The sequence below is a fragment of the Carassius auratus genome, chromosome 47 (assembly GCF_003368295.1).
Source record: "Carassius auratus strain Wakin chromosome 47, ASM336829v1, whole genome shotgun sequence".
Taxonomy (NCBI): Eukaryota; Metazoa; Chordata; class Actinopteri; order Cypriniformes; family Cyprinidae; genus Carassius; species Carassius auratus.
Window position 1 is genome coordinate 15,611,202 of NC_039289.1, and position 22,645 is coordinate 15,633,846.

Genomic DNA, 22,645 nt, shown 5'->3' on the forward strand with positions numbered 1-22,645 from the left:
CATGTGTTAGTCAAACTTTAAATGTGTGTAATTCTGCATATGAATGTAACGTCATGTTTCTATCAGTTATATATGTAATTTATGGTATCTTTATAATTGTAAAAATCTGACTGTGTCGAATCTCGACGACAAATTACAAAAAGATGCATCGTTTCAGAAATACAGTCTTTCTTAAGAAAAATGTTATTTTCTGTGAGCTATAACTCACGCGAGGGGGTGGTTCCCCAGAGACAAAGGAAAGTTTTTCCCGCTTCAGATCGCGGACATTCATTGGCCGTTCACGCAAACAGAGGCGCGAACCAGTCAAGCCATAAGAACTGACCCGGGAAGTTCCTCTCTCTTACCCCGCTTGTCCTTCTTCGCGCTCTTGGTCCGCTCTCCTATCGCCGTTGATCTCAGCACGGCGGCTAAGGGAACAGCCTGTTCTCATGGCTCCTTCGGGAGGTTTCATCTCCATAGCTTTCATCTCTTTTACTTACTAAGTTCGTCTCTACATGAGGAAGACAAATCATTTTGGACCGTTTGTTGGACCTTTCAAATATCGCGCAATTCCGCAGCAGCCCCGGAAGACATGAAAGAACACGCCTAGCTACAAAGGACCACGCTCACACGCACGCTGGTCTGGCGAGTCACAAAGAGACCACATGCAAGTATCATTCTCTATGGAGATTTAAATGCTGCTTGAAGTTTGCCTATTACCTTTTCAAGGTGATTTGATTCGTTGTTGTCTTTCAAGGGTTACTGTCTGTGAGTTTTGCATAAATGAGAGTAATTCTGTGATCACGCCTGATTCTCTCACCTCTCTCTCATTCTCTCTCTCTCTCTCCCTCATTTGGATTCCGTTATGTCTTGTACAAAGTTTACTGTCTGAATTGTCGTACGCGTATTTACTCTGTGTGATTTGTAGTTTGATGTATTATTAGTTCAATTATTAAAAACCAATATATATTCATGATTATATTCATGATTGCCTCTAAGCACTCACATCACGAATCAATGAAATGTCTGATCTTTAGCTACAAGCTCTTTACTTTTTAGTAACCGAAATTTCATAATGATAGGATAATGTTTTCATGGCCAGAGAATATTTTTCCTTGAATTATAAAAAGTGACAACTTTATTGAAAGTTGATAAGTTAATCTTACGGCCGTTTGCTGGACAAATCACTGTTTGATTTGCGGTAATTTACAGTAAGAGATATCACTATAATTGATATGAAGAACGGAATATTGACATATTAATGAGTAAATTACAATGCTTTGTAATGAGTTATTGATATATACAATTGTCCCTTTTTTTCATCTTCAATAATTTTAAAGTAACTGTCATATGAGATATATTAATCCTATTCCTGATTAATTATTCAAATTCCCTATATATCATTTGAGTTAATTACAATGTACAGTACAACCCAGTGCGGCTACAATTAACATTTCTGCATTTCACATTGAGAGCATAGGTTGTAATTAGATATATTTTTGATATGGAAAATGCAGTTTTATGAATGCAAGAAATGTGGCTTTCTAAGGAAAGATTGCTATCAAATAGCACACCTAGGTTCCTAACTGATGACGAAGAATTGACAGAGCAGCCATAAAGAGTTATGTCCGATAAAGAGTAATGGACCTAGTATTGAGCCTTGAGGTACTCCATACTGCACTTGTGATCAATATGATACATCTTCATTCAATGCAACGAATTGATGGCGTTCATATAAGTACGATTCAAACCATGCTTATGTACTTCCATTAATGCCAACAAAGTTTTCTTGTCTAGCAAAAGAATGTTGTGGTCAATAGTGTCGAACACAGCACTAAGATCCAATAAAACTAATAGAGAGATACAAAAACGAATAAGATGATAAGAGCAGGTCATTTGTTACTCTAAGGAGAGCAGTCTCAGTACTATGATACTGTCTAAATCCTGACTGGAAATCCTCACAGATAAATTTTTTCTCTAAGAAGGAATATAATTGTGAGGATATACCTTTTCTTGTATCTTGGACAGTTCAGCCGTTGTTCTCCAAAATGGTGCTATGGTGATGTGGAGAGACACAGAGGAGCCAAATTGTTTAATAAAGTTGATATTTTTGTTTTCTTCTCGTACAAAAAGTGTTCTCATTCAGATTGAACCACTGATGGCAGATGGACAATTCTGACAATGTTTTTCATACTTTTCTGGACCTTGACAGTGCAATTAATTTGACAGTCAATGGGATAGTCACAAGCCTCCCATTTTCATCCAAAATATCTTAAATCGGGTTTCTGAAGATGAACAAAGCTTTTACAAGTTTGGAACGACATCGGGGTATGTGATTAATGACAAAATTTTCATTTTGGCGTGGAGTAACCTCTTAAATGGTTACTATGTCTAGATTATTTATTTTTATTTTTTTACTTGATTGATTGAAGGTAATTTTGCAGTAAACAATTTGTATGTACAGTACTTTGTAACAGTCACTTTCCATGTCAAATCTTTTACAATTTTTCAAAACAAGAATTTACAACTTTGCAAGTATAGTGATATAAATAGTTTAGTCATCAAAATCTAGATGGCGCAAGCTAATGGGTTGTTAACGTAACTGATGATATTCAAAGAATTAAATGACTTGGCACTGTTCGGCTCATTGGTTCTTGCTGCATATATGCAGCTAATGAGCTTACTGCCTTGCATTTATATGGCTGGCTAGTATTTGCTTGAGATTCTTGCAGCACGCTTTTCAGAGTTTCTCTGAAACCCTCAACCTTCACCAGCTCTACCTGTGTAGATTTGCTACTGGTTATTTTATGTGCTATTTATGCAGCAGCAGTATGTCTTAAATACTCACAGCAAAGTATCACTGTATGCATTGGCAATAGCAAGTTCCTGTACTTGCTTGAAGCAGCAGCAATAATCTACAACCACAGCAATAACCAACATCAGTAGCAATTCAGTAGCAGTAGTGTAGCAGATCTATTCCGCCAAGACCAAATACATTAACAGTGTCATATCCATCATCAGGCTAAAATCCATATTTGATGATACTAGCACACTCTGTTTTGTTAGAAACTAAATTGTGATCCTTCTCCTTCTCTTCTTGGTGGCAGTATTAAGGATTCCCAGCACTCGCAGGGTTTTTGATCATCCCAGCGCTCAGCGTGCTGGCTCCTCCCCCTCCCGGCGACAGCGTGCGCTCTCAGCCGACCCCGTGCACCCCTCGCTCACCAGGCCTGCGCACCCGAGCCCATGCTCCCAGCTCCACGTGGCCCTCCAACGCCATGTGTGTACCGCACACTATGGAGGCGGGCAAGCACAGCGCCAGCCAGGGGCAGAGCAGCCATGGGGGGGTTCCTCTGGAGCCTTTCATTCACCAGGTGGGCGGCCACACCAGCATGATGCGTTACGACGACCACACTGTCTGCAAACCGCTCATCAGCCGTGAGCAGCGGTTTTACGAGTCCCTGCCTCCAGAGATGAAGGAATTCACCCCCGAGTACAAAGGTAAGATGGATGATCTGGAAACAATGCATTCTTTTTGAGGTGGCACGTTGTCTAAAAAAGATGCCAGAAAAAATGAGAGACACAACTCAATTTGTAAGCGTGTAAAAAGATGTTGAAGATTTTTGAATTTATTCCAAAAGCAGTTTTTTCATGGCTGTAGTAATCTAAGATTTAGTGGTTATTAGTGTTGGTTTTTCTGAGCCAACAGTCTAATAGTAACTGCTACAGATGTGAAGTGAAAAATGTGAATCAAATCTGTGCAGTTCAAAGCACCGTAAAATATGAATGCTAAAAAAAAACCAACTGAAATGGTTTTGGAGGGCTAAAATCATTGACAAGTTTTTCAGTCATTTCAAAGTTACTTCTCTGTTGCTTCTCTGTTTTGGCTGTCAGTATCTATTTTATGTACAAAATGTGTGTAAGCTGCCTACTCAAGATGGTCCTGGGATCTTTTAGTCTACACTCTTTTCTGAAGCTCTGTGAACAAAACTTAACTAAACATCAGTGCTCCTCCCATTCAATAATCACAATAAGATTTAGACTTTGTTACTTTTGATGTGAAGCAAAGTTTTAGCTCTCAGATTTTTTCAGTTTTACAATTAAATACAGACAATAAATGTGGTTTTGATCAGGGCTCTTGACTTAACTTTTTGCACTGGTTGCACTTAGAGGTGTAATTTTTTTAAATATATCGGCCGATATCCGTGGTCCGTAGTAGTGCCGATTTAAAGTCAGGCACGTTGGCGGGCAGCCCCGTGTTATTGGTGCGGTGAAAAGTGCTGATGCCGCATGTGAAGAACCCAAACCAAAACTTTTGGAAGATTCAACAACAGTCCTGGGAAATAAGGGTAGTCAGAGAATTTCACTTTGTAAATGGGGTGGAGAAGTTGGCAGCTCTTACAAACACTGGAGCGTGATTGAGGGCTCCGTTACTCCATCTCGCTCACAGACAGCAGCGTGCTCGGAGAGACACCTGTCCTGGAGCTGCCCTGAATGGTGAATGACATTTGTTCGGAAGCATTGTTTGATGCAGACAATAGCCAGGTTTCCATCCAACTCATTTGTATAGGGATGTCAATATTCAATAATTTCCATGATCGATCGTCGTTAAATTAACGATCAATTATTAACCTTAAAGCTGCAAAATGTGCCTGCAGCGGTATTATTATTATGTGCAAAAGCCACTTGGAAAAAAAGATTTCTCACCCGAATTAAAGGAGTTTTAGTCTGAATAAAATGCTAGTAGCAGGGCTGTAAAATGAATAGATGTGATTATGATCATTTGATAAAATGAAGAGAGCGCGCCATACGTATACGCCATATGGCAAACGTAACTGTGGCACTTGTGGCTGTGTGGCACAGTCAGAACAGCTTTTTTCACATCAAACATTTTATGCACGTATTATGACCAGTACTTTTTTGATTGATTCTGTTCTGCAAAATATTCAATTTTGGAGTTTTGCGTTCCGCTAGGCCTTTTTGTTTTAAAAAATCCAGCATTTACAGAGCATTAGATCGAGACATGTGCATGAGTGCTTGCAAACGAGGATGAGTGAACACGGGTTTGACTAGATGTATTTGGAGGTTATTGCTCACGTCTCGTTCTGCACATATCCAAATGTTTCCATATTCACAATGTATCTGAATGTTAAACTATAATATTTATTTTTATTTTTATAATAAAATAATTTTATAATATTTTATTTTATTTTTAACTAGACGTCCTTGGTATAACAGCTGAGTGGACAGTATACTACGGTCTATTTAAACTGACCAGTGTAACCTTTTATGTTTGGTTGACTGTACTTTATTTTAATAATGAACAGACTGCGATTTAAGTTTGAAATTAGAATGTACTTTAGATGTTCTGTGTCATTTATACCAAACACAAATGTTGCTGGATGCTAGAGTGTTTGCAGCACTACTGTTATTTATTTTTATATATATTTTTTATATTTTTCAGTTTAATTGATTGTTATTTATAAAATTGTATTTATTTTATTTAAATGTATATTTAAGTTTACATTTATTTTCCAACAAACTTAAAAAAATCAGCTTGATAAATGCTCTAAACCTTTTATGTAAATTATTGACTATGTATATATATATATATATATATATATATATATATATATATATATATATATATATATATATATATATATATATAAAACCTGTTTTTTATATTTAATACTTGGTCAGTTTATTGATTTGTTTGGTTATCTGTGGATAAATTTTTAATTTTAATACCGTGCAGTGCACAAAATTAAGATTCGAGAGATGGTTCAAGTCAGTACTCAATAAATGATGATAAGTATGTTGTGCATCCACTTATTATTAGTGTGACATTTTAGCATGCAAATGAAGGGGAAAACTTCAAGATATCGGCCCTAAAAATCGACAGCACATCAGCCATCGGCTGACTCTGACCTCTAAACATCAGCATCGGCTATAGAAAAAACCATATCGGACGATCTTTAATTTAGGCTACAAGTCAAAATTGCCTTCTAAACTTATCATCATTTATTGACCTGTAGGATTATCCTTGAACAGTCCATTTCATTAAATGAACCCAACACCATATTCCACAGTTCGGAACAGTTCCCCATCGACCATTAGTGCATCATAAAACACAGTCATGGTGCCGAGATGGCACCATGACCCCCCACCCCCTTTCCCTTTTTGTGCATGTCTGATCTCATACCAGCGATGCCAGGACAGCAGGAAAAGATTTCTCTTTGTTCCCCAAAAAAGACCAAATGGCCAAGAAACCCTGTGGTGACCCCAATGCATAAATCCACAGCGTTATCAGGAAACGAAGGATGCTAAGGCATTCCTATGGCCCAGAATCACCACAAACCTTAAACCAGGGAACACTTTCCAGAGACTTTTGTCTACAAAACAGACTGAAATGAACCCACTTGTGGTTTAATACAAACAACGGTCTCACAATTGCTTCCAATAAGCTGAATTGATTACCAGAATTTACCTAACTTTCAATAGAGCCTATTCGTAGGGTTTTCTACCTCAGTTATAGGAACTAATCACCAGAAGTTGTCTCATACATGTGTATTCTCTGTATTATGCATGCTTTATATTACTCAAGTTAATTTTGTTTGTTAAACACTTATCACGGCTAAATCCTTATACTTTCCCATAGTTGAGTAAGTAAATATGTATTTTGGTACCTACTTGATGGGTAAATGATTTCTAGAATTTTGATATAAAGTAGATGTGTGTAGGATGCACCATATTTAACCTTTTAAGTTTGCTTATTAAAGCGTTTAAGTCAAGTCAAGTCACGTTTATTTATATAGCGCTTTAAACAAAATACATTGCGTCAAAGCAACTGAACAACATTCATTTGGAAAACAGTGTGTCTATAATGCAAAATGATAGTTAAAGGCAGCTCATCGTTGAGTTCAGTGGTGTCATCTCTGTTTAAATAGTGTCTGTGCATTTATTTGCAATCAAGTCAATGATATCACTGTAGATGAAGTGACCCCAACTAAGCAAGCCAGAGGCGACAGCGGCAAGGAACCGAAACTCCATCGGTGACAGAATGGAGAAAAAAACCTTGGGAGAAACCAGGCTCAGTTGGGGGGCCAGTTCTCCTCTGACCAGACGGAACCAGTAGTTCAATTCCAGACTGCAGCAAAGTCAGATTGTGCAGAAGAATCATCTGTTTCCTGTGGTCTTGTCCTGGTGGTCCTCTGAGACAAGGTCTTTACAGGGGATCTGTATCTGGGCTCTAGTTGTCCTGGTCTCCGCTGTCTTTCGGGGCAGTAGAGGTCCTTTCTAGGTGCTGATCCACCATCTGGTCTGGATACGTACTGGATCCGGGTGACTGCAGTGACCCTCTGATCTGGATACAGACTGGATCTGGTGGCCACGGTTACCTCGGAATAAGAGAGAAACAGACTAATATTAGTGTAGATGCCATTCTTCTAATGATGTAGCAAGTACATAGGGTGTTATGTGAAGTGTTCCCGGTTCCGGTTTACCTAATTAATGCACCCTACAAATCCTTTAACGGATTTGGATATTAAAAGCATATTAGTATGTTATGTGTATGCCAGGTTAAAGAGATGGGTCTTTAATCTAGATTTAAACTGCAAGAGTGTGTCTGCCTCCCGAACAATGTTAGGTAGGTTATTCCAGAGTTTAGGTGCCAAATAGGAAAAGGATCTGCCGCCCTTAGTTTAACTAAACTCTCAGGACTTTGGACACACGTGTTCACGTTGACATTATGCTAACTACATGCAAGAACCGGAAAACGGGGCGTAGGTCCCGCCCAAGACAATATCTGATTGGCTGTCGCAGTAGGAAGGACGGATCAGATGGACACGCTTATAACCCAATGACAAGCAGCTATGTGTTGCTCTTGTCTATGTTTTGTGCTGACCTTTCCATCGTCCAGTGTGTATGCTTACGTAATCTTCAAATCACCTAGAGCTCACTCAAAACTCATTAACTCTTCTTTCATAAAATGTTTGATGTGAAAAAAGCGGTTCACTGACTGCAGCACAGCCACCAGCGCCACAGTTATGTCTGGGATCATTTTATTTTTAATAATTAGTGTCATTTAAAAACATTGCAATTACGTTTTAAAATACAACAACGAGCACCACGAAACCATTTGAAGAGGCACATGCAGCGGTCTCCTTGACGAGAAATAGTCAACCAAGTAAAATGATCTCCAACGTATGGTGCGCTCTCTTCATTTTATCAATCTATTCATTTTACAGCCCTGCTACTAGCATTTAATTCAGACTAAAACCCCTTTTAATTCTGGCGAGAAACCTTTTTTTTTTTCCAAGTAATAATAATATTATGTGCATTTCTAGCAATCTCAGGATTTTCTGTAATTGGCAAACAAAGTTAAATCTTTTTTTATTTTTCTTATTATTCTTATTTTTCTTACTCAGATTATTCTTATTGTATTTTTCTAGTGCTCAAATGAATCACTTATATGATGTCTAAGTTTCTGTCTAGTGTTTTATAATGGAAAAAAAACTATGCAGTGGTATGTTTACTGACTAAATAGTTTGTAGAAGCCTTCAATACTGTTGGTAAATATATTTTTTTATATTTGGGGGGGATGTAGGGTGTAGACATAGTCTCATAAAAAATATTTGCAGGAGTCTCATTTTTCATGATATCTTATTCAGATTTGAAATAGAAACTCATGAGACATGTGACTTTCAACCCATTACTTTTCTATATTACTCCAGGACTCATTTCATGTATTTTTATATGAAATAAAAAAATATTTAAGTGTGGTAAAAAAAAAAAAATTCAAGGCACTTCAGTGTCTATGACTTTTAATATTTTTGAGCATTATCAAATCTAGTTGATAAAAAGTAAAGTCCAAAGGGTCTTCTTTCCAAAGACAAATTATGTTTGTAACAGGCCGAAGTAGAAAACTTACAATTTTAAGTTAAGTAGAGCACTTTCAGCTGTGAGTCCCATAATGGGGGGTGCTGGCTAACAGGTTAAGTAATGACCAATCGGGCCAGCAGCAGACAGTGACCCTATGATCAAATTAGCCTTCTCAAATCATCATGAATTGCCTAAAATAAAATCTCTATATATAAAACAGTTCAAGTATAACAATGTTTAATTGTTAAACCTAGATAAATGTGCACTATATCCAATAGTTTGTGCGGAGATGCTGCAGGAGACAGAGATTCCAACATGACCACATTTTTTCAGTGGATATACCGTCATTTTTGCACATAAAGGTAAGAGTAATACATCATTCTTAACTGCAAAGGGACTACTTATATTTGTGTGCACTCACAATAGCAACAAAATGTTGTGCTTTTATAAAAGAAAAAAAAAACGTGATGCACTTTCTGCTGTCTTGTCTTGAACACGAGTGCGTCACAAAAATGAACCGAAACTCAGCGAATACATGCCTCGAAGAAAACAAATCGATAACAAAAACTCTTTCATTATAATCATAATCCGTAAAGATGCACTTCTATCTAAAGGCACATCTAATGAGGAGATAACAAGTCAGGCTCAGCAACTTCATCATTGCGACACAGACTCAGAAAACACTAGTTTATTAGTAAATAATTAATATATCTCCATACTATTTCTCCCGGTCACATTTATGGTAATTACTTTTGCAGGTGCTTTGCAGAAAGCTTAAGTCTACTGCGTGTATTTGAATGCAGAACTGTTCAGCTCCGCTGATGGCGTGCACCATACTGTTGCTGCTGGCAGAACAATAGACACTGTTGAGTCGCTCTTGACAGTCGCTGTAGCACGGTCTCGTGTAGCTTCCACCAGTGTGGCAATTTTTTTCATCACTAATTGATGGATGTCTAAAATATAAAAGTAAGGTGAAGTCTAAAACAGGCCCACATCAGAACTATGATATGAAAATTGGCCCAAAGCCGATTCAAGGTGTATAAAAAAGTCGGGGCCCGTTGGGCTCGAACTGAAATGCAGGGCTCTTGTGTCTGTTGTTGAACCACAGGGAGTCTTTCAGAGTCACAGAGACTTTTTTTTTTCTTTTCTCGAAAGGCTGGTCGCACTGGTGCGACCTCTGATTTTTTTAGTTGCACCATTGACAAATTAGGTCTCAATCTAGAGCCCTGTTGATGCTCTTTAATGTAACGTAACAAATTGTTGAAGCACCTCAGTTCAAGTGGCATGTTTTGCTCTTTACTACCAGTTATATCACAGAAATAAAAATGGATGAATATTAGAAGGTATGTTAAAAGAAACTGTACAGCTTGTATCGCAAATGTATAAATACTGGAAAGATCTAATGCTGAATTTTACTTTTTAGGAAAAATATAAGCAAATAACAACAAAAACTGTTGAGGAGGAGCATTTTGCTAAATCAATCAATCAATCAATCACCTTTATTTATATAGTGCTTTAAACAAAATACATTGCGCCAAAGCACTGAACAACATTCATTTGGAAAACAGTGTCTCAATAATGCAAAATGATAGTTAAAGGCAGTTCATCATTGAATTCAGTTATGTAATCTCTGTTCAGTTGAAATAGTATCTGTTTTAATTTGCAATCAAGTCAATGATATCGCTGTAGATGAAGTGACCCCAACTAAGCAAGCCAGAGGCGACAGCGGCAAGGAACCGAAACTCCATCGGTGACAGAATGGAGAAAAAAACCTTGGGAGAAACCAGGCTCAGTTGGGGGGCCAGTTCTCCTCTGACCAGACGAAACCAGTAGTTCAATTCCAGGCTGCAGCAAAGTCAGATTGTGCAGAAGAATCATCTGTTTCCTGTGGTCTTGTCCTGGTGCTCCTCTGAGACAAGGTCTTTACAGGGGATCTGTATCTGGGGCTCTAGTTGTCCTGGTCTCCGCTGTCTTTCAGGGCAGTAGAGGTCCTTTCTAGGTGCTGATCCACCATCTGGTCTGGATACGTACTGGATCCGGGTGACTGCAGTGACCCTCTGATCTGGACACAGACTGGATCTGGTGGCCACGGTGACCTCGGAACAAGAGAGAAACAGACAAATATTAGCGTAGATGCCATTCTTCTAATGATGTAGAAAGTACGGTGTTATGTGAAGTGTTCCGGTTCCAGTTTACCTAATTAATGCAGCCTAAAAATCCTTTAACGGATTTGGATATTAAAAGCATATTAGTATGTTATGTGTATGCCAGGTTAAAGAGATGGGTCTTTAATCTAGATTTAAACTGCAAGAGTGTGTCTGCCTCCCGAACAATGTTAGGTAGGTTATTCCAGAGTTTAGGCGCCAAATAGGAAAAGGATCTGCCGCCCGCAGTTGATTTTGATATTCTAGGTATTATCAAATTGCCTGAGTTTTGAGAACGTAGCGGACGTAGAGGAGTATAATGTAAAAGGAGCTCATTCAAATACTGAGGTGCTAAACCATTCAGGGCTTTATAAGTAATAAGCAATATTTTAAAATCTATACGATGTTTGATAGGGAGCCAGTGCAGTGTGGACAGGACCGGGCTAATATGGTCATACTTCCTGGTTCTAGTAAGAACTCTTGCTGCTGCATTTTGGACTAGCTGTAGTTTGTTTACTAAGCGTGCAGAACAACCACCCAATAAAGCATTACAATAGTCTAACCTTGAAGTCATAAATGCATGGATTAACATTTCTGCATTTGACATTGAGAGCATAGGCCGTAATTTAGATATATTTTTGAGATGGAAAAATGCAGTTTTACAAATGCTAGAAACGTGGCTTTCTAAGGAAAGATTGCGATCAAGTAACACACCTAGGTTCCTAACTGATGACGAAGAATTGACAGAGCAACCATCAAGTCTTAGACAGTGTTCTAGGTTATTACAAGTAGAGTTTTTAGGCCCTATGATTAACACCTCTGTTTTTTCTGAATTTAGCAGTAAGAAATTACTCGTCATCCAATTTTTTATATCGACTATGCATTCCATTAGTTTTTCAAATTGGTGTGTTTCACCGGGCTGCGAGGAAATATAGAGCTGCGTATCATCAGCATAACAGTGAAAGCTAACACCATGTTTCCTGATGATATCTCCCAAGGGTAACATATAAAGCGTGAAGAGTAGCGGCCCTAGAACTGAGCCTTGAGGTACTCCATACTGCACTTGTGATCGATATGATACATCTTCATTCACTGCTACGAACTGATGGCGGTCATATAAGTACGATTTAAACCATGCTAATGCACTTCCACTGATGCCAACAAAGTGTTCAAGGCTATGCAAAAGAATGTTGTGGTCAATTGTGTCAAACGCAGCACTAAGATCCAATAAAACTAATAGAGAGATACACCCACGATCAGATGATAAGAGCAGATCATTTGTAACTCTAAGGAGAGCAGTTTCAGTACTATGATACGGTCTAAATCCTGACTGGAAATCCTCACATATACCATTTTTCTCTAAAAAGGAATATAATTGTGAGGATACCACCTTTTCTAGTATCTTGGACAGAAAAGGGAGATTCGAGATTGGTCTATAATTAACTAGTTCTCTGGGGTCAAGTTGTGGCTTTTTTATGAGAGGCTTAATAACAGCCAGTTTGAAGGTTTTGGGGACATATCCTAATGACAATGAGGAATTAATAATAGTCAGAAGAGGACCTATGACTTCTGGAAGCACCTCTTTTAAGAGCTTAGATGGTATAGGGTCCAACATACATGTTGTAAGTTTAGATGATTTAACAAGTTTATACAATTCTTCCTCTCCTATAGTAGAGAATGAGTGGAACTGTTCCTCAGGGGGTCTATAGTGCACTGTCTAAATCGAAACTGTAGCTGACGGCTGAATGGTTGCAATTTTATCTCTAATAGTATCGATTTTAGAAGTAAAGTAGTTCATAAAGTCATTACTGCTGTGGTGTTGGGAAATGTCAACACTTGTTGAGGCTTTATTTTTCGTTAATTTAGCCACTGTATTGAATAAATACCTGGGGTTATGTTTGTTTTCTTCTAAAAGAGAAGAAAAGTAATCAGATCTAGCAGTTTTTAATGCTTTTCTGTAGGATATGCTACTTTCCCGCCAAGCAATACGAAATACCTCTAGTTTTGTTTTCCTCCAGCTGCGCTCCATTTTTCGGGCTGCTCTCTTTAGGGTGCGAGTATGCTCATTATACCATGGTGTCAAACTGTTTTCCTTAACCTTTCTTAAGCGTAAAGGAGCAACTGTATTTAAAGTGCTAGAAAAGAGAGAGTCCATAGTTTCTGTTACATCATCAAGTTGTTCTGAGGTTTTGGATATGCTAAGGAATTCGGATACATCAGGAAGATAACTTAAAAAGCAGTCTTTTGTGGTAGAAGTGATGGTTCTTCGATACTTGTAACAAGAAGTAGAATTTACAATTTTGGCTATATGAAGTTTACACAGAACTAAATAATGATCTGAGATATCATCACTTGGCTGAATAATTTCAACACTATCAACATCAATTCCATGTGACAGTATTAAATCTAGAGTATGATTTCGACAATGAGTAGGTCCTGAAACGTGTTGTCTAACACCAATAGAGTTCAGAATGTCTATAAATGCTGATCCCAATGCATCTTTTTCATTATCGACATGGATATTAAAATCACCAACTATTAAGACTTTATCTGCAGCCAGAACTAACTCGGATGTAAAATCACCAAACTCTTTAATAAAGTCTGTATGGTGCCCTGGTGGCCTGTATACAGTAGCCAGTACAAACATAACAGGGGATTTATCATTAACATTGGTTTCTCTGGATAGTGTTATATGAAGCACCATTACTTCAAACGAGTTATACTTGAAGCCTGCCCTCTGAGAAATCCTGAAAACGTTATTATAAATTGAAGCAACTCCTCCCCCTTTGCCTTTTAGACGCGGCTCGTGTTTATAACAATAATCTTGGGGGGTGGACTCATTTAAAATAATGTAATCATCAGGTTTTAGCCAGGTTTCTGTCAAGCAGAGCACATCTATATTATGATCAGTTATCATATTATTTACAAAAAGTGTTTTCGTAGAAATGGATCTGATATTCAATAAGCCAATCTTTATCATTTGTTTATCCATATTGCATTTGTTTTTTATTTGTTGAACCTCAATTAAATTGTTAACCTTAACTTGGTTTGGACGTTTTTTGTATTTTCTAGTTCGTGGAACAGACACAGTCTCTATAGTGTGATATCTAGGTGAAAGAGTCTCTATGTGCTGAGAATTAACTGACCTCTGTGACGCGAGGCAGCTAGCAGACGGTCGGTTTAGCCAGTCTGTCTGCTTCCTGACCTGGGCCCCAGTTAGTCAAGTATAAACACTAAGACTATGTGCCATATTTCTAGACAGAAGAGCAGCACCACCCCAGGAGGGATGAAGACCATCTCTTTTAAACAGGTCAGGTCTGCCCCAAAAGCTCGTCCAATTGTCTATATAACCTATGTTATTCTGTGGGCACCACTTAGACATCCAGCCATTGAGTGATGACAATCTGCTATGTATCTCATCACCACGGTAAGCAGGGAGGGGACCAGAGCATATTACAGTGTCTGACATCGTGCTTGCAAGTTCACACACCTCTTTAAAGTTATTTTTAGTGATCTCCGACTGGCGAAGTCGAACATCATTAGCGCCGGCATGAATAACAATCTTACTGTATTTACGTTTAGCATTAGCCAGCACTTTTAAATTTGCCAAGATGTCAGGCGCTCTGGCTCCCGGTAAACATTTGACTATGGTGGCTGGTGTCTCTATATTCACGTTCCGTACAATAGAATCGCCAATAACTAGAGCACTTTCATCAGGTTTCTCAGTGGGTGCATCACTGAGTGGGGAGAACCTGTTTAATGTTTTGATCGGAACAGAAGAGCTGTGTTTTGACCCACGACTACGCTGCCTCACCGTCACCCAGTTGCCCTGCTGCAGGGGCTCTGCTGGAACCGGACAATGTACAGGAATCCCTGAGCTAGACGCATCCAAAGCCATATCTAGAGCCCTAACATTCTTATTGTCCTCAATTAAAGTTTGGATGCGTGTCTCTAATTCTGAAATCTTCTCTGTCAGCCTAACTGTTTCCCTGCATTTATCACATGTGAATCCCTCATCAGCGACAGAGATAGATAAACTGTACATGTGGCAAGAGGTGCAAATAACAATTGTAGGAGAAGCCATTACTCACCATGCTTGATGAAATATTCTTACTGCGGTTGTTTGATGAACTTGTGGAAAACTTAAGGGAAACTTGATACAAAACTGTAACGATGATGATGTAAATATATGTTCTATATGACAAATTAATTATATTTTTACGTAACCTGCTGTCTTTGTTATATTTTGTATGTTTGTACAAACCTGACGGCCACTGTTTAAATGTTTATAACTCAGCAACAAATTGGGGTAAAACATAATTATATCCTTGATATAATTTTTTTTTTATATACAACTTTTTGAGTATTGATTATTAAAATAGTTTATATACAACTTTTTGGTATTTTGTTATTACTTATTTTTTGTTTTGGAAAAATATGATGCATCACTACAAAGAATTGCTCATAGATAGTATGATATAAACCTGTCAAATTAGAGCTTGCAGTTGTGATAAACCACTTTTCCATGCAGTATGCAGTGAGGAGATTTTGAACAGTCCATCTTCTCATTTCCTGTTTGTCATCCTTATGTTCCTGCTGTCTGTTTCATGTACAGCTCTATGACACATGGACTTTGTTTTCACTTATTCATCATAACGCCTGTTAGCTGTCAGATGATGAGGTCTGTCTGCTGCACAGAACCTAGTCTGAGACAGAATGTGAACTGTCATAAGAGACGAGAACATTATTATCGTTTAGTTGCTCTGATGTAGCGACCACAGGAAAGAGAGCCTTGAAGAGCAGGTGCAGTGAAGAGGGATGTTATGACATCAGTGTCATGTCAGAGGAAAGCCAGAGTCCAGAGACTGATGAAAACCACCTGTTCTAGTGCTGCTTCTTTCACAATGTTCAGCGTCACAGGTCCTCTCTGGTCTCATTTGCCTGAAATGATTAATTGACATTATCAACAAAGTTGACAAAAAATTGTTGAGAGCCATTTTTGTTGTTTAATTGCCATTTGATCTGATATGACCTAATGTAAGGCCCTGCAGTAATGCAGTAATGCAGTTTGACCATTGTGGCACTGTAGCGCATGACTGTAATACAGCTCTTCCGGATACTATCTGCCGAACAAATAGAGTGCAGTGTTGCCATGTCCGCTTATTATAGGTGACTTTGGGCTTGTTTTTCTGTTAAGTCGCTTACAAATATTGGTAGTCGCGGGTCACATTTTCTTGGGCTTCCTTCTAAAGTGTAGTTACTTATTTGGTCTTGTTCCCAGCTCCATAATAAGTTATCAAGCAGATTTTTTATATATGTTATTTAAACGTAGAAGTTCTAGCCTGTTCTCTCTGTCCCTCCCCTTTCCCCATATACACAGGAGAAAGCAGAGTTTTTTTCCCACCCACATCCTGCTTCTTATTGGCTCTGACCCAGATGGCAATGAGTACTAGCCAATCAGATGCAGAGCAGGGCAATCTGTTTTTGTTTTTTTCTGGTTAGGAAAACGTCGTCAGTGAGTGACGTAAACTTTAAATAAATGCGAGTGAGTTGCAACTGATGGTGACTGACTGGACTTTAGGAGAGTTTTTATTATGCAATAATAAAGAATTTGTGAATTCAGGATGATATTTATTTGTGTGTGCAAATTGTAATTATGAGATGTATGTGTATGAGTAAAAATGTTTTTCGCCAATTTCGGAGATGAGCTCCACATGATCAGTGGGAGCTCCGTCATCATGTATCTGCAGAGAGCAGCCTCACCTCGGCTAGACCTTCTGACATTTGCCGCTGGCTCTGATGTCTCTTTAGTGGTTCAAGATAAAATATAATTTGTTTGGGGTAAAACGAAATGTTTCTTATCTTTGGCCTTTATTCAGTTAATCTATTAATATGTTTTATATATATATATATATATATATATATATATATATATATATATATATATATATATATATATATAATATATATATATATATATATATATATATATATATATATATATATATATATATATATATATATATATATATAGGTCTTTTTTATTCCTGTCTCTATAGAAATATGAACTTTTGTCATATAGCTCCAGTTGACTACTCACTGACAACATCAGTCGTTCCTCCATGTTGGATGAGTGACTCCTAGCAGGCTCCTGATTGGTTACCGCGGCGCGAATTGACACCAAAGTTCAAATGTTTCAACTCGAGCGGCAGACGCGAATTCGCATCAAACGCTAAACGCCTCATTCACACCGCGAAACCTAAAGACGTGCGTAAATGCGCCTTTGCATTGACTTAACATTGAAATCATTTGCGCCAGACGCTCTATTCGCATTTGGTGTGAACACAGCATTAGACTTGGAAGTGATGGTAATAGCACTGTTTATTTTTCAACCTCACATACAAATTATTAATGGAACAAAAACACATTTTTGCTGTAAAAATAACCAAAAATGAACCAAAGCGCAATAATATTAACGTCTTACTGTCATTATTTGCCATTCATGGATACAGTCTTATTTATTATATGTAGCTTATTGTGAATATAAACCATCAGTTTCTGACACAGGATAGCTAAACTGCACCTGCTTTTAGTGCTTTGCATTTCAGCCTGAGCTCGACATGTTCACACAGACAGAAAAGGCAGAAAGCGCATCTGGTTTGTTTTCTCTATTTGACAGAAGAACAACATTTTTATTGATATTCATGTGAGTGTACACAAAGATAAGGTTACCCCATTTACAGTTCCAAATGAAATATTAGTCTTATCTGTATGAGCAAAAATGATGGCGTACTTCAAGTTGTTTCCACTGCTATGAAGAACAGAATTAAGGGATCGCACTGGCGCCTCCATGTATTAACAGTGCACTTTTAAATGTTTAAACTATTGTAATATGCTTTAAGTTTTCTGTATCTACAGATTTTATTTTAAGCAAGTTGTGATGATTTAAGAAGGCTAAATTGATCAAATGTGATGAACTTTTTTTTTTCATTTTATGATTTCCCCCAATCTCCTGCAGGACCAAATTCTGTATACAAAACCGTATTATGTTTTTCTTTATTTTATATGGATTAATTATTGTTTAGACATGTTTTAATTAATACAAAGGAACGATAAAAATGATACATTTCTTAATTCGTGGAAATAATTTTCGGCATGTCATGGGCTCTGTATTTTGGAATACAATGTGTTTAAAAAAAAGGCCAGATAATGAATAAATATGTGTGACCTGCTGAAATAGATAAGTAAATTATTAAATGAAAGTTTCAAGCCTTTCATAATTTGTGACATTAAAGGTACAGTTTGTAGGTCCTGCTACTAGAGGACGCACTACCAAAACAATAACAATCGCATGATTTGATGACGCTAAGGAGGAGTTTGGAATGTTTTCTACCCAACCGCTGATGACCATCAATCAGATAGAAAGATAAATCATGGATTTAACGCAAGTTCAACGTTTTGCGCGAGTAGACTACATACAAAGTCAATGCAAAGATGCGATCAGTCTAGCGCGGGTCTAGAGACGCGAAAAAACCATTTGTTACGACCGCAGCCATAACACACGAGAGGACATAGACAACACAGCTCGTACAATAGGGAATTTATTAACAAAAATAGCAAACATAACAATAGGAAAATTAAGGGGAATAGGACACGACAATAAGGCACACAGAGCCGCCGCCGAACACCTCGCCCGCCGCACAGATCTGGCTGCTCGAACTTCTTATGCCAAACATACAGCATCCACAGGTGCCGGCAATCAGTCCCTAATAAAACAAAGACAGAACACACTCGCCCTCTAGAGGACAAACAGATCACAACTTAAAACAACAAATCACAAATACATGAATATGTCAACATCAGTTGACTCATCGAATTGGAGAGAAAAACATTCGCACTGTTCAACATCCTTCCTTAATTGCTCCTCGACATCCTCTGCCATTCCCTCACATCGCTGTGTAACAGTGCCACGGGATAATTGCACGTCCTTAATGGCAGCTATGATGTCACTTTTATTCTTATAGTCACCAAAAAGTGCGTCTGCAGCCTCGACAAATGATTCTTTCACAACTTCGCCGTCCTTGAAAGACTTCTTGTGTTTTGCAAGAACATGACTGACATGATAAGAGGCTATAGTTGCAGCCTTACCCTTGGTGTTTGGCCTGGTAAAAATGGACTGCTGTGCTGCTAACTGCCCCTTCAATTCCCAGACTTTTTCGGGTGCGTAGAGCTGATTTAGCTGGAAAATCTGCGTCATAGCTTTTGTTCACGGTCTTGAAATGCCGCTCCAAATTGCCCTTCTTCGGTAAGGCCACGCTTGAATTGCAAATAAGACTGATGGACTTCGAAATTTGAATAAACAAAAAAGTAATCCTCTTCCCAGTCAGAATGAAAATGATATGTTTTCTTTTTTTTGGCTTCTGCCATAGTTGTGTTTTATTTTGCTGATGTCGTGATTCGCAGCTCTCTCAACGTCTCCATAGTAACAGTGAGTAGTGGCGCGAATGAGGTGAACGTCGGGAGCTCACATATCTAAACACCCGACACTATTTAAAAAAATATATAGCCTATAGAAATTTTGGTAACACTTTAGAATAAGGTTCCATTAGTTAATGTTAGTGAATGTATTAATTAACATGAACAAACAATGAATAATACATTTATTACTGTATTTATTCATCTTCGTTAATGTTAGTTAATGAAAATACTGTTATTCATTGTTAGTTCATGGTAATTCACAGTGCATTAACTAATGTTAACAAGCACAACTTTTGATTTAAATAATGCATTAGTAAATGTTGAAATTAACATGAACTAAGACTTATAAATGCTGTAGAAGGATTGTTCTTGCTTAGTTCATGTTAACGAAAGTAGTTAATTAACATTAACTAATGGAACCTTATTCTAAAGTGTTACCGAAATTTTTAATAATTTTATTTAAAATAATAGTGTGTGTTCATGCAAGTTATAATGCTAAGAGTGCTGGTTATAACATGACAATAAAGAAGAGATAAAAAGAGGGACCAGTTTAATCCTTTCATTTATATATTTTTCTGAATATTTATTATTTTTTTCTTTAACCCCTTTAAGTGCAAACATCGCCGACGGCCCCAGTTTATTATTGTTTCACTTTCACATCACATTAAACATCACTGTCTTACTTCATCTGGACTAACTGTGCATCAATTGAAAGATTCGATATTTGACCAATATTTTGATAAAACATTGTTGCAGTGACAGATATTTAGTGATCTATGTCAGGAGTGCAAAATAATAAATCCGTATTATGCCACATTTTGAATAGAAATTCACCACTCACTCATATTCAGTCATGTCAGCTGCGGTTTATTTGTGTTCACATAGACTCACTGAACAGCGTCAATAAGGATTTATAGACCAAAGATGCATATCTGCGGAGATATATGGATATATTTACTGATGTTTACTTCATATTTCTTCAGACAGAATCGTCATTTCTATTCATTTTCCACTGATTTACGCGATCAGATGATAAACAGCCTCTCCCAGCGATCTGTGTATGTGTTTGCTATGTTGTCAGCTCGTGCTGTGTGACTCAGACTCCGATTGGGCCTTCCCAGTGTCCATCTTAGAGTGTCATATCTGGACACCGCCACATCGTGTCACATGCTTCCTGCACACTTCCTGGTAGTTATCTGGCCAAAACAACACTGAAACACCTCTGTACACACGAAATATCCGAATAATAAACCCGCGATTATGATAGTAAAGCTTGGTATGAGAATATCTTGAGATCTGGGGCGTTTTTATAAAAAAAAAATCGAAAATGTACATCGGAAATGCTAACTTGTGCAGCGATGAAAAAGGCTACTAATAACATATTTTTACAACAGTAAACGACCAAATTCCAACCCTGATCGCTAAAGGAAGTTATTATAAACACTCGATCGGGGTTTAAAGTTAGTTTTGAGTAAAAGTGTACTGATAATTTCATAAATTGTCTGATGTAGCTTGATGCTAACGTTAGCTCCAATGCTACTAATAGCAGGTGCATTTCTTCTTCATAATGCATTTTTGTCTGAATAATTCACGTAAGGTCATAAGAAAATGTTTTGTTGTGTTTTTATAGTAAGACTTTTGATAAATAAGGGCTAAATGCAAAGAGAGACTGAAGTGAGATCGCTGCTTTGTTGCTTTGTAAAGCCTGAAAAACCACAATCAAGGCTAATAAAGGTGGAATAAAAACAAAAGAATAATGATAAAAGAATAATGCGGATAATGTGTCATACCTGGTGGAGGTGTGAAAGACTCGTTTGGTGAGAACAATACAATCATGAAACGGGCAGTTTTCAAAGCCAACACACATACAAAATACACAGAAGAGTTTACATGTGAGATCTTATAGAGATGACAAGGGCCATAAATCAATCTGATTAGCCTTCTCTAAAAACACATATGACATGGCCTTAGAAAATATTTCATAAAATTCACAGTTTTACAAATTCGATTATAAATTTTTTATGAAGTTTTGAAAGACTTGTGGCCTTAGCTGCACTGTGTTTTCAAACTCATTTCCTACATCAACAATTTTTAAAATACATTTAAAATATATGTTTTTAATATTTTTATTTTTGTTTTTATGTTTGAGCTTATATATATCTGTTATCATAACAGTCTGAGTGATTCTGAAGTGTCAGCTTTGTGAAAAAAGGTTGATTATGTATCTAGTCAGAAAGAATCATGAGCCAAAATCTTTTTATTTTGGGTATGTCATTTCGGTCTCCATGCCAAAAAAGGGGGGTTACTAGTAAGGGGTTAATATGGGTTCTATTATATAATTGTTTTGAATGTTGATTCTATACATTAAAAATATGTAATTTAAATTAACGTAGTGCACGGATAGTCCAACAATCGAACATTCATTCTGCTCAAATTATTCGATAAATAAAAATGATATTCGAATTTCGCTATATTTTTGCTTGCCATAAAAAAATAAAATAAAATAAAAAGTCCACAATAAAACCTAATTCGGTCACTTTCTGTGATTTTCCACGTCATATGTGAAGATGTATGCAAGCAAAAAATTAATTAATTAATGAATAAGAACTGCGGTTTTCTACAGTACTTCAGATATTTCTTGGAGAATCACAGAAAGTGACAGAATTGAAGAACATTGTTGCGCCATCTCTCAAGCAACGAATAAACACTGCTAACTTGGAGAATGCAGTGAAAACTCCTCTTCTCGTGTCTGCCCTAGCACAAACATCTCAGGTTTCTCGATGAAAACATGAGAGAAGAAAACAATTTTTTGTTGAACATCAAACATTATTTTCCTTGATGCGAGTGGAGCGGACGCAGTCGCCGCCACAAACGATGAAGAGGATGCAATGCAATGCCCACTCGTCGGAAAAGGCTGAGACAGGAGCCATTTATTCCACCAGATGAGCATCCCATTCAGTGGTGAAACGAAAACACGAAGCGCTTCACAAAACTTATTCACTTAGCACACAGTTATTTGTGAGTCCCGACAACATCTGTGCCGTCAGAGCACGTTTACTCCGAGGCCTTATTGTTAACAGACTAAGGAGCCGACTTTCCCCGGATCATGTTTACATGCCCGTATTTCTTAACAAGAACATAATGTAAAACAATAGAAAAAA

The 22,645-nt window shown here is 37.6% G+C and overlaps 1 protein-coding gene across 1 annotated transcript in view; it reads left to right on the forward strand.

Moving 5' to 3' along the window:
* LOC113065226 (inositol hexakisphosphate kinase 1-like) overlaps positions 1 to 22,645 on the forward strand; it is a 77,299-nt gene that overhangs the window by 29,798 nt on the left and 24,856 nt on the right. Inside the window, exon 2 of the mRNA XM_026236494.1 lies at positions 3,087 to 3,480. Coding sequence (XP_026092279.1) covers positions 3,258 to 3,480 — 223 coding nt within the window. The 5' untranslated portion in view covers positions 3,087 to 3,257. The remainder of the gene's footprint in view (positions 1 to 3,086; positions 3,481 to 22,645) is intronic.